We start from the raw sequence: 19012 nt of genomic DNA, 5'->3' as shown, positions 1-19012 counted from the left end.
ACTCAAAGCTATTTTTTAAAAGTTAGCAATACACGGGTTTTCAAAGAAGTTGGGTTGGGGACTTCTTTTGAGACAACAAAATATTATTTCAAACCAGAAAATGATTTTAGTAGTCTTTCTATAGTAGACGTCATGGGGAGATAACCACCTGGTCTCTCCGTAGTTCCAAATTTCTGCTATATTCTATATCGTCAATTTTTGTTTTTAAACATTAAACGTGAGCAATGTAGATCTAGGAGCGGAATTAATTTTTTTTTTCAATAATGTCTCCACGTTTATTTTCAGCGTGTATAATCAACAATTTATTAATCATTTATTTAGAATCTAGGTCCTTCATGTATTTAGGACCGGTCGAAACAAGGGAATTAATATGATGAGACTATAAACATTTACAGAGTGACGTCTCTTTACTTAGGTCACACAAATGACAAAATGGCGAATGCGAATGTTACCAAAATAGACCCTGTCATGGAAAAGCCATGGCAAAGGGCTCGTCGAATGGAGAGATATGATTTCTGGAGAAAGTCATCATATCCTCCTATGAATATCGAGCCAGTGCCTTTTGAAAGAAATCGCCTTGCTGGTGAAGGCATGTCTCCTGAAGTCAGAGCTCTACGTAAACAGTGGGTATCAGATCAGATACTGCATCACGAGCCAAGATCTGTTCCACAAATTCAACCTTACAATATTTTTCGTAGGTTCTACAGATTTCTGCCCGATCTGATTTTCTTTGGACCTGTAAAGGCAATAGTCGTAAGTCTTTTCCTCTTAGAACAATCTCTTATTAAGTCGTCTAGACCTACAGGCAGAAATTTTCATTGCTCCCTAAAAATGTAACTTTATGTAATATAAATCAAATATATAGATCTATCTATATAAGATGAATAATGAAATAGAGGAAAGGATACTTGTCAGTCAGCTAAGTCAATCTCTGGCCATTTTTAAGTTTCAAAATTCGTAACTTCGTAATAGTCTAAGAGTCTAGAACCTATTAAAAAACTGAGGGTGTCAATGAATTCTTCATCCTTTTTTCTATAGATAAAAATAGCTCTATTTTGTAATGTATCACTATGCATAGTTAAAATTAGATCTGATATGAAGAGGGAAGGGTCGGTTTTCTGATGCTTAAAAGTTTTCAATACGATTTTTGTCTTTGTAAAAGTTGTGGGCCAGTTTGGAGATTTATTGGCCACATCAAAGGAAATATATATATAAAACATGTATGTTATTATTAAGAAATTTCATCCTTAATTTTAATATTTTGTACATTAGCGCAACGACAGAAGCCATATTGTCACTTTTCCCATGCTCCACGCTTTCATTATTGGCTTGTAACTGACTTCACATCAAGGTCACTTAGGTTTTAACCTGTAGCTGGTAGACCAATCCTCTTTTTTCCCTTCTGACCCACCTAGAAACTGACAGTGGCTGGCTGACTAATTGCTGTTTTTATATCTCTCACCCTCCACATTCTCGCAACGAGAGCACTTTTTTTTTCTTTTTGTAGTGCGGCTTCACATGTTACTCAGTGTTTGTTACCGATGTCACAACTACGATCGTTGTTACCTGGTTAATTAATAATTGTTGGTTTCATCCACCACGCCCCTTACTTCTCGTGGCTTTTTTTTCAGACATGACTGAGGATGTTTGCCCCTCCCTTAATTACTTTTGAAACGTTATGTAGTGACAAAGTAATAACCGTTTAAAGCAATATTTTTTCAATAACAAAACAAATAATAATTCAAAGAAAGAAAAAAAACAACAACCAACAAGCTTTTTATAAAGATGCATATACATATTTATATATATTACATATTTGCAATTATACAAATATATATAAATGAAAAAAAGAGATTTTAATCAAAGATAATTAACACAAAAGATGTTTTGATAATGAATATTTTCAAAAGATGCAAGATGTTAAAATTTATACAAAGATTATAACAAAAAAAAAAAAAAGAGAATGCACACGTAAAAATGTTATATATATACAACAGATCTATATAGATCTACATGTAAGAGTCATATCAGTGTGTAGGGGATTTTTAAATTCTATGTTAATATTCTGGACCTGAGCTACACGCACTGCACACAAACCTGAATGTTTTTAGTTGTTGCTTTGTTAAAAATGTCTGGCTGTTTGTGTACAGTAGGTGTGCCACCAAGAGTCACAAACATCCCATAGAATCTATAGGTCCCCTGTGTCCCCTAGGTCTCTAGTCCCACAACCCAGACAATTATCATTGCTAAACATCTCGCATTGCAGGGGTTCTTCTGCCTTGTTGAACTTCTTTTTCACCACAGGGTCCTCATCTGAGTCAGTTTCGCCTTGTTTAATTTATCAAGTTCTTTTTTCTTTGCTTCATCTTTTTTCTTTGCTTCCTCTTCTTTTTTCTTTGCTTCCTCTTCTTTTTTTTTTGCTTCCTCATCTTTTTTCTTTGCTTCCACTTCTTTTTTTTTTTGCTTCCTCATCTTTTTTCTTTGCTTTCTCGTCTTTTTTTTTTTTGCTTTTCAATATTTTACGCTCTTTCTTCATCTTCTTCTAATCATCTCTAATTTATATTTTCTCTCTTGTGTTTATTTTCCAATCGCTTCTTTTCCTCTTTGTCCTTCACATCTAATTCTTTTCAGAGCCTCTCTGAACTCGTGCCCACTTAGGATGTTTGGTAAAGTCGGTGTTGTTCTAGAATTTCTTATGTTGCCTCGCCCTCTCCCTCTTCCCCTAAAACTTGGCATTTTGAAAATGTCTTCGTGGGTCAAAATTTGTTTACGTGGTGGGGCTTATGGCACCTTGAATGCCTGATCAATGTCAATAACCAAAGCTTCAAATTGTTTGAATTTATTTTCATAGATGGAGTCAAGGGTTATCTGGTTTTGCGGGTTCGATAGTCTTGTAAAAAACATTTTAAATTCTGTTTTTGTTGTTTCATCAAATATAAAATGGGTATATTTCTCCAGTACAGAGATTTTTTCATAACTGAATGTCACAGGGTTGAATATTGGACTTTTTGGTAAAGCTGCAGATGTAATGTAGAAGCATAGCATGTGCCTGGTGTGTGGGATTCTGGTAAAGGTGCTTCCTGGGGTGCTCGAGATGGAGAGGCTTGGAATGGATCAGAGGTTATCAATGTAGATCTTTCAGGGATTGTAACTTGTGGTTGGATTACATAAGACTATTGATCCAATAATGCTTCTGAGGCATGACAAGATTCCATTTGTGGCGATGGCAATATTGAGGGTTGGTGTTCAAAGTCGGGTTCAAGTTGAGGTGATTGAGAGGCATGGGGTTCAAATTCGGATTCCAGCTGATCCAATGATGTGCACTGCGAATCTGGTACCATTATTACTTGTACCTGTTGTGTATTAGAGACATGGGTTCAAATTCGGATTCCAGCTGATCCAATGATGTGCACTGCGAATCTGGCATCATTATTACTTGAAACTGTTGTGTTTCCGAGGTTTGGAGTTCAAAATTGGATTCATTGTGAACTATTGGTGATTCTTGTTGCTGATGTGTTTGATTGGCATTCCCATTGGAATATGCTTTACTGGGCAATAATTTTATAGAGCTTTATACCTTGTCTGGATTCAAAGGGAATTTTCCGGTAGCCCTGAAGCTGCTTGCGGCTATCTCTGGTGTAGCACATCTATCCCAGACAGGCTTTAACAGTCCAGCAAAGGATTCAAGATTGACACCTTCACCAGACTCTGTAGTATACTTTCTTAGGACATCTGACCATGCAGATTTTATTGATCCAAAAAATACCAGGTCAAAGGGCTGTATTATATGGCTCACAGGAGGCAGTACAGGATAATGTTGTTTTCAGAACAAATAAGGGAGGTTTCAATCAAGGAAGTGTGACTAGTATGGCCATCAACAAGGAGCAAAATTTGTTTTGGAAGGTGGTTTGTGGACAGGATAAACGTGTCTCTTAACCAAGTGTAAAATATTGCAGAATTTATCCAACCATTGTCGGAAATTTGTAACAAGACTTCTGGGTACATTTCCAACAGGTTTTTCTGAGGGATTCTCTTGTAAGGGAATATTAAAAGAGGGGGGATGTACTGCACTGCAACATGCGATCACGGTAATCTTTGTTTTGGTACTAGAAGACACATTATAAACATGCTTGATCCCCTTGAATGTGACAACTTTTCGACTCTTTGCGTTAAATGCAAAACCAGACTCATCAGCATTGAAAATTCTGTCTGGGCAGGTGAAGATGGTAGCATTAATCGACTCTACTGCCTCTATAAAATTGGCAAACCAATACCTCACTGCTTCAGGCGTCACAAGTGCTCTTTCTTTCCCAAGAGCCAAGGGGGACCTTGATGAGAGCTCAGGATTCCTGCTAAAAAATCTGTGCAACCATTGTCTAGTTGGTAGCTTAACCTGGTCTTGTGGGCATTTTTTTCTTGTTGCTATAAGAGCCTGTGCAGTCTCCCTAACCTCTACACTAGTCTTGCCAATGCCACATCTGGCGAGCTCTATAAGCCACTTGCTCAGTTTTTGCTCCTCGTCTTTTTTTAAAAGAGACTTATTAGGGACAAGTGGTTGTTTTCCATGTAACTTATCAGCAAGCATGCTCCTTGGTATATTGTGTACCTTAGCTGCTTTCCTTATCGACATTCCATTCACTTTTATATCGTTAATCGCGGCTTTCAAAAGCTCTGCATCATGCAGGTAGCTTTAATTTTCTTTGCAGACATTTCAAACCTATTATCTGGTCCTTATCTAAATCTTAAAAAAAAGGAAAAGGAAATATGCAATGTAGACAGATCTTCAATAATATTTTAGAATCTATTTTTTAATTGAAAATATCCAATACGACGATAATCTTTCTGCGTTGAAATAGGTAAAAGATATTGGCCACCCCCAAATTAAACTTGTTAGGCTAAAAGAACAAACAAACTCAATAAACACAGGTATTTTCCCATCTATTTTTAAGCCATCTATACGAAACATCTTCAGCTGCTATGTCAACAAAGTTTAAAATAGCTCTAAGCCATGACCTACTCTCGCTATTCCCTGGGAAAGGAAAAAAACAAAATACCTGCTGACTTTGTCCTTATCTTGAACTCTGCTGACAGAAATAAACCCAAGCAATACGTGTGGGAAGTGTGACAAAATGGTGCATGCTCATTGCCGCAATATTTAAGAGGAAGTTGGGTAGTAAACATTCCAATAAAGAAGAAAAAAACAATACAGTGAGGTGACCGTAGGGTCAGTGTATGGGCACGTGTAAAAGGTGTAAAAGTTTGTGGTAGGATTTTTCTTTTTGTAAAAGTGGATGGCTGATTAGAAAATTTAATGGCCACACCAAAGGAAATATATCAAACATGTTTTTATTTTCAAATTTCTACCTTAAAATAATTTTCTTTTTACACCAGCAGAAGGACACTACAAGCCATTTTCACTTTTCCCATTCTTGACATTTTTGTTTTCGGCTTGCTGACATCACACCTGTATTCCTAGCATAGCTAGTAACACTAAAGAAAAAATTGTTTCTATTGCGGGGGAGAATAGGATGTGTCATTGCAGGTTAGTCTCCTCTCCACCGTACCTATGGATCTCTTTTTTTCTCCCGTAACACTACTCTACTTTCACAGTGTGTGCATATGTCACACCTTAGCCTTTTTGGTACCAGTACCTGGATAATTAATAATTGCTAGTCTGACTATATATATACACATTAATATATCAGTATTTGCATTTATACAAAGAGAGATACCAGTAATAGAAAAGAGACTATTTACAAAAGATAATGTACACATTTATATACTTTAAAACACTGAACCATAATCTTCAAATACAAAAACAAAATGTAATAAAATACTCAGAATAATGTACATATTTATATACTTTACAACACTGAACCATAATCTTCAAATACAAAAACAAAATGTAATAAAATACTCAGAATAATGTACATATTTATATATATCTTACAACACTGAACCATAATCTTCAAATACAAAAACAAAATGTAATAAAATACTCAGAAAGACACAAAGATAGCTGTGTGTATGGAGACCTCTAAATTTAGTGATAATACACAGGACCGGGGCTACATGAACCTGAATGTTTTTAGTTGTTTTGTCAGATGTCTGACTGTTTGTGTGAAGTTTGTGTGCCACCAAGAGTCACAAGGATCACATTGAATCTAGAGGTCTCCTGTGTCACCTTTGTCTCTGGTTCCACAACCCAGACAGTTGTCATTGCCGCATGTACATTCTTCAGGATCCTTGTCTTGAGCCAACTCTATCTTCATCTCCTTTCTTTCTACAAGGTCCTCATCTGAGTCGCGTTGCTGTGCTGTCTTTTATGTTTAGCCTTTCTCTTCTTTGCTTCTTCTTTTTTCTTAGAATCCTTCTTTTTTCTTTGCATTCTCTTTTTTTTTTTCTCCTTTTCAATATTTTGAAGTTTTCTTTGTTCATCTTGTCATTTTTTTATCTTTGTAACTTCTCTCTTCTGTTTATTTTCCATTCTCTTCTTTTCCAGTTTATTCTTTGCTTCCAATTTTCTTTTCAAAGCCTGAATTCATGTCCACTGATGATATTTGGTCATGTCAGAGTAGTATGAGGATTTCTTGTTTAGCCTCTCCACCTTTCCCCTGTAACTTGGTTTTTTAAAAATGTTTTCATGAGTCGAAATTTCTCTACGTGATGGGATTTCTGGTACTATGAATGCTTGATTGATAGAGATACATAATTGTTTATATTTTTTTCATAGATCCAGAATCTGGTTTTGCATGTTTGACAGTTTAGAAAAAAAAAAGACTAATTCTGTTTTTATTTTTATGTCAAATATAAAGTGGTTATATTGTTCCAGTGCAGATATTTTTTCAGCATTGAAAGTCACAGGACTTGAGAGGAATTTCTGCTGCATCTGTGAATGTACAAGCATACCATGCGACTGCATATATGCCTGGCAAGTGGTATACTGACTGTAAAGCTGTTTCATTAGACGTTGGAGAGGCTTGGAATGGAACTGTGTTATGATTGAAAATCTTTCAGGAAATGTAAATTCAAAATCAGATTCAAGTTGAACTAATGATGTGCATGGCGACAAAGCTGGTACCATTGTTACTTGAAATTGGGACAATTTATAGGCTTGTAGTTCAAAGGCAGATTTAAGTTGAACTGATGATGTGCATGGCGAATCTCATACTCACGATTCTTGAAGCTTTGGCGTTTTATAGGCTTGTAGCTCAAAGGCAGATTCAAGTTGAACTGATGGTGTGCAGGCGAATCTTGTACTCTTGATTCTTGAAGTTCTAATGATGATTCAAGCTTGTCTCCTTATTCTTGTAGCTGAGCTTTTGTTTGACTAGAATCCCCTGAGGAATATGCTTTACTGGGCATTAACTTTGTTGAGCATACCTTCTCTGGGTTAAACGGAAATATTCCTGCAGCCTTAAAGCTGCTTGCGGCTATCGCTGGTGTAGCACTACTTTCCCATGAAGTTCAGCAAATGACTCAAGATCAACACCTACATTAAAATTGAAGTATGGTTTCTTATGACATCTGACCATACAGACTTGATACATCCAAAAAGAAGCCTGATCCCAGCCTTGTATTAAGTGGCTTGCAGGAGGTAGTATTATAGGATGACGTTGTTTTGAGAGCAAATAAGGGAGGTTTCAACTAGGGAAGTGTGGCTAGTATGGCTGTCCACAAGGAGTAAAATTAGTTTAGGGAGGTTAAAAGTGTTCCTTAACCATGTGTAGAAAACTGCAGAATTGATCCAACCACTGTCTGATATTTGGAGCAAGGTTTCTGGGTACTATTCTAGTAGGTTCTTTTGTGGGATCCTCTTGTAGGGGTATACTGTCTGCTGCACTGCAACATGCAAGCATTGTGACATGTTTTTGTATTCGCAGTAACATTGTACGTTTTCTTCGGAAGTTACAAGTGCCCTTTCTTTCCTAGGAACCATTGGGGTTCTTGAGGACAACCCATTCAACCATTTTCGAGATGGTAGTTCTCTTATTGTTTTGTTTTTTTTCTTTTCGGGTAGCTATAAGAACTTGTTCAGTTTCCCAAACTTCTTTATTGCTCTTACCAAAGCTATGCTTGGCAAGTTCTACAAGCCATGTAGATAGCTTTTGTTCCTTGTCTTTGGTTAGGAGGGATTTGTTCTGTACAAGTGGCTGAATTCCATTCATCTTGTCATAAAGGGTGGCTCTTGGTATCTTTTTAAAAGATGGATACCTTCCTTTTGACATGCCTTTCTCCTTTGTATCATTGATAGCTGCTTGATGTTTTATTATTCCGATTCATTACCCAGTATGCTGGTAACTTTTCCAAAATGGAATATTTATAAATTGACAGCTATCCCCAAGTTAAAAAAATGATAACCAAATTAACAAGCATCATCTATTTTAAGAATCAAATATATGAAACTACTTTAACTACTTTAACTACTATGCCGTCCAAGTTAAAAATAGCACTAAGCATGACCTACTCTTGTTATTCCCAGGAAATAAAAAAAAAAAAACTTACCTGCTGAGTTTGTCCTTATCTTGAAATCTTTTTGACAAAAGAAAATGGAAGCAACACGTTGGATGTGTAGAAAAATGGTGCATATGCAGTATCCATACAGAAGTTGGGTAGTAAACATTCAAATAAAGAGGATATAATAATAAAAATATGATGAGGAGGCTGATATGCTTGACAAAGGGTGGGGTGCTGGTAATTGTGATTTACTCTAGATCTAGACTTTTTTTAACTAGAGTTTAGTAAAAAAAAAAAAAATGATTACCGGCAGCACTATGCAAATCCCCTCCATTTTTTACATTTCAATTTTTTCATAGCTTGTTTAAATCATAACAGAGTATCAATGAATATGAACTTATCATCCTTTTGTCTATTAAAATAGCTATGTTGTAATGTATTACAATACACAGTTAAAATTATATTTGAGGTGAAGAATGGTATGGTCATGCGCAAAAGTTTGTGCATTATTTTTCTTTTTGTAAAAGTGGCTGACCAGTTAGAAAATTTAAGTCACATCGAAGAAAATGTATCTAAAACATTTTTTAATTTTCAAATTGTGTCCTTAAAATAATTTTGACATCAGCACAAGGTCACAAGACATTTTCACTTTTCTCATATGGAAGCAACATGTGTCGGAAGTGTTAAAAAAAATTTTGCATGTGCAGTATCCATAAGGAAGTTGGGTAGTAAACATTCAGATAAAGAGGATATAATATGGTGAGGAGGCCGGTATATATTTACAAAGGGAGGGGTGCTGGTAATCGTACTTTACTCCAGATCTAGAATCTAGGTTTATTCAAGATCTACACAACTATTATTTTTAGTACTGTAGTATATAGAGTATAGAATAATAGACAATAGTAATATTAAATAAACTATACTTGGTATACTATATAATTTAATAGATCTATTCTATAATACACTGATTATATACTATAGTGTCTATAGAGTATGTTTCCGATTGCAAACATTTTGGCGTTAGTGAATTTTTTGCTTTTTTCCCCCTATCTTTATAATGGTTAGACTTAGAAAATTTTGAATCGATGAATCTATTTTTGAATTGCTTCAATTGAAGGCACACCTGTTTTACCTGACAACCTGTACCTATTAAATCCTCCTCCCTTCCAATGCCACACCTCACTTTCAATGTATAATTTTCATCGACTACTGTCAGTGCTTAGTCCAACCAATCTCATTTCTGTTGACTAGATCTAATGGGCATGTCATTTATATCCTCAGATACAAGTATTAATTCATTAAAAATCATAAAAATTAATACTGTAAAGATCACAACAAGAAGAAATAATCAAAAGGATTTATAACATTCTGACAACCATATTTAATTAATTCTACTTCCTTTTCATTGTCACTGTCTTGTGATTTCTTAGACTAATTTTGTCATTTCTTGAGAGCTTAGAGCTACCTCATTGGTTTTTTTTTTTTCTTTCTACTTGTTGCTGCTCCTTTAGTAATCTTTTCTGTTCTTTGACTTCTTCTGTCTTCTTTTTCTCTTTCCATTTCTTTAATTGTTAATTCTTTCCTTCCTGCTCCTTTTCCTCAATTTTTTAAATAGTATTCTCTTAAACTCCTCTCCACTTAGCATGCTTGGTACTGTTGGGGTAGTCATTTTTAATATGTCCTCTTGGTGAGAAACACTTTAGATTACTGACATCAAGGGGAGGGTCAGATCCTGGAAAGTTTTGGAAGTTAATGTCATCATGCTAATTTCATAGCCCTAAAAAGAGCCTGGTCCAATGGTTGGGTTAAGTGACTTGTGTTAGGCAGGAGCAGTACAGTATTATTTTTTTTGGAACACAAAGTGGATATCTCCATTCAGGATGTATAGCTGGTGCCACCATTTTCTAACAAGGGGATGGGTTTGGTAAATGGTTGGTCAATGGAATAAAAGTATTTTTAAGCAAGGTGAAAAATATGGCAGCTGTTATCCAGCCATTACTAGATACTTGCAAAATAGCATCAGTGAAGTCCATTTGTGGAGATAGGTAAATAAGGTGGGAGGAGTGTACTGCTGCACTAGCACATGCTAGCATTGTGACTTGAGTTTTGTTGTTGGCAGAAATATTATATATGTGTTTTTATTAGCTAACCCTAACCCTATCTTTCTGCCTTTGCATGAAAAGCAAGCCAGACTTATCTGCATAGTGTTATGTGTGTGATTTATAATATGTAGAAATGTAGATTACTTGATTCTTGAATGATGTAGACTCTAGTAGATTTAGAACTAGTCTAAATAATTATTATTAACTCACATTCTGGATTGCGGTCCGAACACACATATATATTAATGAAATAACTTGATAAGACTTCTAGAACTTGAAAATATAATTTAATCCATAAAATGAAGGGGCACAGTCCATATGTCAACAGTCCTAATAAGTTCACGTCTTGCTACGCCATAAGAGTGAGTTCGTTAACTAACCGTCGTGATATCCCATCATTCTACTTCCGTCCAAATAAAGTTCTATTTAAAGTCGCGTCGCTCAAAAGGAAATCCCAGATAAACTAAACCTATGACAATAGTAAATTTTTGCGGGTCTGTAAAAATGCTGAGATCTATTTTTAGCGGCCCCTGAAAGGGGAAAAGACACAGTTAGTTTTGTCTGGCCTGTCCCATTTAGATCTCAGAAACTAGAAGAGAAAATGAAAATCGAACATTATGATATTTTAGATCATTCAAAGTTCTGATGCAACAGCTACTTTTTTTTCTTTTCTGAAAGTGAAAAATCTAATTTTTTAAATCAATTATGCAAACAGTTTTTTCATAAAAAAATAAACCATTTTTACAACTATTCACTGTTAATAGTAAAACACTGGAGGCTTTTTCAGTAAGGGAGATACCTATATAACTATTTACCTTTTTTTTTTTTATACACATTTATGCAAATGGTTTTAGATTTTTGGTCAAAAAATGTTATTTTTGTAAAATTGTATTGCTAAGTTATGTAAGTTCTGTCATACAAAATACTACATTTACAAAAAAAAATGTTAACTTTTTTTTTTTTTAAAGAGAAAAAATCTAATTATTATGCAAAAAGTTGGACATAATTTAAAACAAGTAATAAGTAGTTTTTTATCAACCCTTTACAAAACATTTACACGAATTAGATTTATTATAAGACATCAGTTAGGCCAGGTTCACATCTAACTTCACAGTTACTTTCACCTATCCCTTGGTCTGCTGGACCTCTGGGGCACCACACAGGATCTGTCAACCTTCTTTCTTCATTCTTCTCTGTCATTTGCCTTTGATAGAGTTTCTTTATGATATTCTTTCTGAAAATATTGAAACCTGCCTGGGTAGACCACTTCTGATATAATTTAATACAGATATTCTTCTGAAAATATTGAAACCTGCCTTTTTTCCTGCCTTGGTTAACCACTTCAGGGGCCAATTTTGAGTTTGTATTTCCACACAAACTGTCTTTGTAACCTTGTTTCATAGTAGTTCTTGAAATTTTGAAGCCTGATTTGTACATCTTTTGAGGACTTAAGGGCCTGTTCCATTCCAAGTGACCTGGGGGATCTTGTGGTCATTTCCAGGTGTCTTTTAAAAAATGAGTACAGCCACTGCCTTGTTGGTTGCTAGACATCATCAGATGAAAAGGATTTCATTGCTCTAGCAGTTCCACACACCTCATTAGTTTTTCTAATTCATTTTGAGCCAGAATTATTAGCCATTGTGCTAGGTTTTCTTCCTCAACTGTGTCAAATCCAAACCCAGTATTACTTCAGTGTTAAAAATTCTGGTCAATATGGTCAAGTCAGTAGACATCTTAAAATTTTATAAACAATGATTTCAGTGCTTCAGGTGTTGCAAGTGCTTTTTCCTTCTCTTAGGTCACACATTGCCTTGAAGAGTGTTTAGGCTATGATGGCCTGTGCAGTCTCCCTAACCTCTACTTTACTCTTTCAAAAACCACATCTAGCTAACTCTAAATGACCTGGATTAGGTGTTGGCATTACATTATAAACATGTTTGGTCCCTTTATAAGCAATAATCTTGCAGCTCTTTGTGTTAAATCCAAATCATGACTCATCAGCAATACAAATTCTGTCATGATTGGGTCAATATGGTTGTATCAATAGGCTCTATGGCTTCTTTGAATTTTATGAACTATGATTTCACTGCATCAGGTGTAGCAAGGCTCTTTCTTTCCCTAAGAACATGAATGACCTTGAAGAAGCTATGTTAGCCTGTGCAGTCTGCCAAACCTCTGCATCTCTATCACAGACCACATCTACCTAATTTTATAAGCCATTCAGTTAGCTTGTTTTCTTCATTGTTAAGAAGAACTTATCTTAAGGGACTTTTATCCATGCAACTTATGCAGGTGGTCACAGGTATGTTGTAGCCTTTAGAAGCCTTTCTTAATTACATTCCATTCATTTTAATATCATCAATTCTAAGTCATGCTCAGTCTTGGTGCCTTTCCAATCAGAAAAATGCCCATTAATTAAAATAAAAAAACTAAACTAAGACAAATAAGAACTACTTGTCTTATTCATGGTAAACCAGTTACACAGACTAAAAAACTCAAGATATCTAGATGTTTTAATAAATGAAAATTTATCATGAAATCCCATATCGATGAAATTATTTTAAAAATTCAACACATTAGGTTTTTAAAAAAAATAATGTTTGCAAATCAAACAAAAAAAACATAAAATAAAAAGGCTATTTACTTTGGTTAGACCAATATAAGAAATATAGATTGTGTGAGATTTATAACAAACAAATAACATTTGACTTGAGTAAAACCATTAGTTATATATAGAGTAAAATTACTAAATTTTTAGACACTCTAGACACTATTCGACAATGTCGACCCAGCGAAGATATTGGGCTTTGACCGGGAGGTGGGGTTTACACACGAAGATCTGATTTGTGAAATTGTGACCCTAAAATATTTACATAAGATTTTTACTAATTATTAAATTTTTACTACGGTACCTTTTACTATTTTAACTGTGAATAGACCTTGTTTTTAATGATTTAACTGTATGGAATTTAGCTCTTGTAAAGGAGAGTAATCCTTGAAGGATTGCGGGCACGACATGGCCTAAATTGTGCCAATGTAACAAAAACTCACTTTAGACACTCTGGACACTTTTTTTTACAAAATGCTTTAAGTTTATATCTGTAAATATAAATGTTAATAAAAATATCTTTAAAACAAGGCATTTTGTTTGTATGTTATTATAGAAATTTTCCATTCTAATATAAAATAATTAAGCTTAAATAAACCTAGTGTTTATAAATACAAAATTTTATTCACCACTCAATGCCATTGCCACAGCAAGTACAACAGATTTTCTATCTTGAAGACAAAAATTACCTTTAACACCCCCCCCCCCTTTTCCCGGCCTTGTCAATATGTATGCCAATATATGGGGGTAGTTCTAAAAGGTTGTTATTGCCTGAAAAGGTAATGGATATAAGGCACTACTCTACCTATAAAATGCTTCTAATGGTATGCATCTTAAATTGTCTCTGACCATTCCAACTCCTGACATTGACATGTGGTTCAGAATTGGGTCCAGCGGAACTGTTTTCTTTAACATGATCGAAGGCCTAACGTCATACGGACGTTAAGCCTTTAAATGAGAGTATCCATCCAAAATTTAACCCCACCCATTGGAAGTCTCTAAAATAGAAATCCCACAGAACCCTAGTTGGTTGATGAATAAACCTAAATTAAATTTATCCCTTCTTAATTTAAAAAGAAAATATAGACTCAATTACACTACAAGTCCACTTTAGGGAACTGCAGGAGAGCTACGGAGATTGTGGCACCAATTACACTGAGGGATACAAGCTTGATGTAAAGGTCGCATGTGCCTGCTCTTTTCAGAACAAAACAATCTCCGGTAGACTCCCTGATGGATGCTCCATCTTTACGGCTGAGTTACATGTAATCTCACTTGCATTTATGGCTGTAAAAGCATCAGAGAGGTGAAAATTCCTTATATGCACTGATTCGAAATCTGCATTGCAAGCTTTGTGGTGGATGAAGACCCATTGGATGCTCCATCTTTACGGCTGAGTTACATGTAATCTCACTTGCACTTATGGCTGTAAAAGCATCAGAGAGGTAAAAATTCCTAATATGCTCTGATTCAAAATCTGCATTGCAAGCTTTGTGGCGGATGAAGACCCAATGCTACATAAAAGCTTTTAGACCAAATAAAATCTGACCATAGGGATGTCACCTTCATCTAGATCCCCTCCCATGTGGGCATAAATAGAAAACAAACAGAAGACAGAGAAGCAAAGATAGCATTAAATCAAGTGGTGTCAGGATCCCTAAGTCTCTGCTCAGACCTGAGACAGTATAGCCTTTGCCACCTTCCGAGAGTGGCAGGATCGGTGGGAGGCTGGGACCCACAACAAGCTTAGACAGGTTGTGGCAGATGTCAGGTGGCGGTCCACATCTACAAGGTCTGACAAGGCTTGGAAGCACAACCATGTCTAGACTTGGGATTGGCCACACCTACATGACACACTCATTTGTGCTAAAGAGAGAAGAGCCCCCTCTGTGTGAGAGAGGGAAATATTTTGGAGCAGACAACTTAAAAACACTGATTGGTTACATCGACCTTGGGAAAATACTTGGCTTTATCTGGTAGGTGGTGTTGGCTACAAAAAATTGATTTGAGATTGGGCAAAGTAATTGTAAATATATACATATTTACAACAGATTTTTATTAAATTATATACATTTCTACTATTTGAGCTATGAATGGACCTTATTTTTAATAACTTACCCGTATAACATTTAGCTCTTGAGCCATAAAGGGGAAGTAACCCTTAAGGGATTATGGGCCCGATATGGCATAAATTATGTTGATGTGCCAAAACCCCAAAATATCAAATATATTTCACTAACAGGAGAAGGGGCAAAAGCAAGTAATTGTGCATGAGGGGCTTGTTAGCCTTGGCTGGCTACACATAGAGGGAAAAACCTGAATTTGAATTCAATTGTTAGAACAAAATATAATCCAATTATGAACACAGTTTCATCTTTAATCACAAAACTGCACTAAGTTACCAATTCAATAATGTAGAATACACACGTTCAGTCTCTAACCTGCTTAATAAACGACTTTATATTAACTTCCTCTCTCTAAAGCTTAGAAGTTTTGCATGCGAATCACAGATATCATCGAGTGATCCAATATCAATGTCATAATAAGGCTGTGACAAGGGCTAATACCTACCTATGAAACAGGCTGTTTGTTTCCATCATGCTTTGGCAACAATCTGAAAAATAGCAATTGAAAAAATGGTTTGAGTGTAGATTCTTGGAGCACATGAGACCTCCACATGGTGGATGACGCCTAGGGCTGAGCAAGCTATTATAGCACAGCACAGGAATTGCTACCATTCATTTGGCTCATATTTCGCATATCTCAGGACAAACTTTGACTAGCTGTGTCCTCACTGCTGGGAGGAAGAGGAAACCTTGTCTTGTATTCTTTTTGACTTTCCCAGGCTTGTTTATCTCTGTCTTGACAGGTCTGAGTTCTAGACTTGTATGGTGACATTTATGCACTATGCATAACAGCAGGGTTTCTGTCCAGATCTTATGCAAGAGAAAATTAGAACCTCTCAATCCCTCATTGAAATGGAGGTTTCTGTGCTGCCTTTTCAAAAGCAATTTAAAAAAAAAAGAAAGTTCCTTGAGTCTCAATTCGAACTCAAGCCTCCATGATGGAAGGTCGACATGTTTGCCCCTGAGCTATTCAAGTACTTGTAAAAATAGGTTTTACAGTCTAATGTTAGTTTAAAATTTGTAGTGAACCACTCAATTCAATACACAAGACTTTTATTCCCTTAGCATAGTACATTTTCTATATAAAACAAAATTAATTAATTATGACATTGTGCAATGTTTCAACTTAATCCAAAAATGGGAAGGAAGTTGGAAAAATAACGTGTACAAGAGTACAGACAAAATTAATAGAAGCTTTTAAAAAATAAAAATAATGCCTTGTCTCTCATCCTTCTCCCCCCCCCCCTCTTAAATTAAAAAAAATGCACATTTCCAGGTCTGAGAATAGACATTTCCATTTTGCCAAGCTAATTGTTGAATTATTCTTTTTTTTTGTATTCTCTAAATAAATTTAAAACATTTTGATTAAAATAATAAATAAAATGAAAACAATTTTGAAATAAAATGAAAACAATTTCTTGAACTATTTTTCTATTTCTTTCAGGGCTATAACACAGCATTGTTACTGAGATTAACACTACCAAAAATTGGATTAGTCTTTGGTGCTTCCTATTTAGTTTGGTATCATCTCAAATACAATCAGAGAGTAAGTTTTTTAAAATGTTTTTATAGCTTAAAGGTTTAATTTTTTTTTTAATTTACCCTTCTGATATGACAAAATTGATGTACCAGGCTTTCTATGGTTAATTGTTTTGTATTTTCAGGACTGGACTCGAGAGGCAGGCGTGATTATTTATGGAGCTAAGCCAACACTCTTAGGCTTTGTACGTTGAAGAAAACTTTTTGGTTCTATCAGTAATATGTTAAGAAATTGAGATCTTAAACAGCAAAGTATTCAATATGTGCTCAAAGCTTTACTTTTCTAATTAACAATATTTAATTTTTGCTTCAATGTAAACTTTGAGCTGAAGTGGAAAAAAAAGACCTACTCCTTATTTGTAGGTTTACAGCTATTAGTCAAGTATATATTTTTTTTTCAATATTTATAAAATCAAATTTAGGAAGTTTTAATTCTGGTTAAAAATGTCAGGCCCTAAAAAATATTATTTATATGGATTAATTTTCTGACATATTTCATCTCCTTCCTACTCTAGGATGCATTGAATTTTCCAAGCAAAGAAAAAACAGATTATTGTGAAAGAGGTTTCAAAGAAAGAAAAGCTCTGCTTTACAAGCCAACTTCCAAGTCAGACACCATTGGTCCATGTCATTAGTTTTGTAAAATAAATACCTACTTAAAAATGATAGGTTTGTAAGTATAGTAATTTAATGCTACCATGGTTTGTTAACATGGTAGTTAACTCTTTTGTCATGTAACAATGTTTCATTAAAAAAATCTGAAGAATTAAGAAATACATTGTTTTGGTTGGTTTTAAACTCTTTTTTTTTTTTCCTCTTTTTTTCTCTTGATTTTTTTTTTTTGGGAGATGATTGTCAGTAACAAGGAATTAAGACCATAGTCATTGTGATAAGATTAACAGTTTCCTTGTACAGCCAAAGGTTTAAATGGCAAAAATATGAATGATTGTATTATTTCAAGCTTATTTGTAAAGTATTCTTTAGAATTAACAAATAGCTGCAATGTTGAACAATAAAAAATTATATCACGTTTTGTTCATTTTTGTTGCTTATCTTATCTTATTTAATACAGACGTTACTTCAAAAAAGAAGATGATTACGTCCTACGCATGTTGATTTAGAGCCATTTATTATTACAGTTTGTTCTCTCCCTATCAGAAAATCTTTAATCCACTGATGCAGTGGACCATTAATGCTGAAATATTTTAATTTTTTAAGCAAACTATGGTGGTGAACTTTGTCAAAAGCCTTAGAAAAATCTAGTAAGATAGCATCTATTTGTTCACTATTATCTAAACCTTTTGAAAAATCATCAATTAGTCCTATTAGTTGTGTTTCACATGATCTATATTTCCTAAAGCTATGTTGGTATGGTGTGAGGACATTATGTTTGTCTAAGTGGTTTATGATGTTACTACATTATGTGTTCTAGGATTTTACATGTGATACTATTAAGTAATACTGGTCTGTAGTTTCCTGGGTCAGATTTTTCTCCTTTTTTAAATAGGGGGGGTGACATTAGCTTCTTTCCAGTCCTTTGGTACTCTGCCCTGGTTAAGTGAAGCCTGAAAGAGTATTTTGAACACTGGGGCTAGCTCATTGCTTAGTTCTTTGAGTAATCTAGCTGGAATACCATCAGGTCCAGGTACTTTATTTGGTTTGGTGTTGGCTAATAGTTTTTGAATTTTATTTTCTTGTACTACTATATCTTCTATGTTGTCTACTTGGTTCAAATACAGTAATATGTCTTTGTCTCCTGGGGCTGAGAATGCTGATGCAAAGTATTTGTTTAGGATGTTTGCTTTAGTTTCATTATCATTATGTTATGTTCATCTTTAAATGGTGCTATGCCTGTTGTTTCCATTTTCTTAGACTTAATGTATGACCATAGGTTTTTGTTGTTATCTTTAGATATTACATTGTTAATGTATTCACTCTGCAGCTGTCTGCTTACTTTTTGGGTTAAGTTGTAAACTCTTTCTGCATTAGTTTCTTTAGATTTTCTATATAGGTTTTCCTTCTGTTTACAAAGCTTCTTTAGTCTATTATTAAACCAGCATTTATTTATTTTGTTTGATGTGTATTTAGTTGGTATATGATTTTCTATAATGCTTTTAAGATGGTTTTTAATGAAATTCTAGAGGTCATCGACTGGTTGGTTAATGTCTTTTTCTAATAAG

General features: G+C 34.8%; 1 protein-coding gene across 1 annotated transcript; it reads left to right on the top strand.

Moving 5' to 3' along the window:
• The first annotated feature begins 402 nt into the window (after window positions 1-402).
• LOC106077616 (uncharacterized) lies at window positions 403-17865 on the top strand. The gene is made up of 4 exons (XM_013238342.2): window positions 403-753; window positions 16738-16839; window positions 16958-17017; window positions 17348-17865. The coding sequence occupies exons 1-4, from the start codon at window positions 433-435 to the stop codon at window positions 17465-17467; spliced, it is 603 nt and encodes a 200-aa protein (XP_013093796.1). The 5' UTR covers window positions 403-432; the 3' UTR covers window positions 17468-17865.
• Window positions 17866-19012: the final 1147 nt, after the last annotated feature.

Source organism: Biomphalaria glabrata, chromosome 5 (genome assembly GCF_947242115.1).
Source record: "Biomphalaria glabrata chromosome 5, xgBioGlab47.1, whole genome shotgun sequence".
Lineage (NCBI taxonomy): Eukaryota > Metazoa > Mollusca > Gastropoda > Planorbidae > Biomphalaria > Biomphalaria glabrata.
This window is presented reverse-complemented; position numbering and strand designations above follow the sequence as displayed.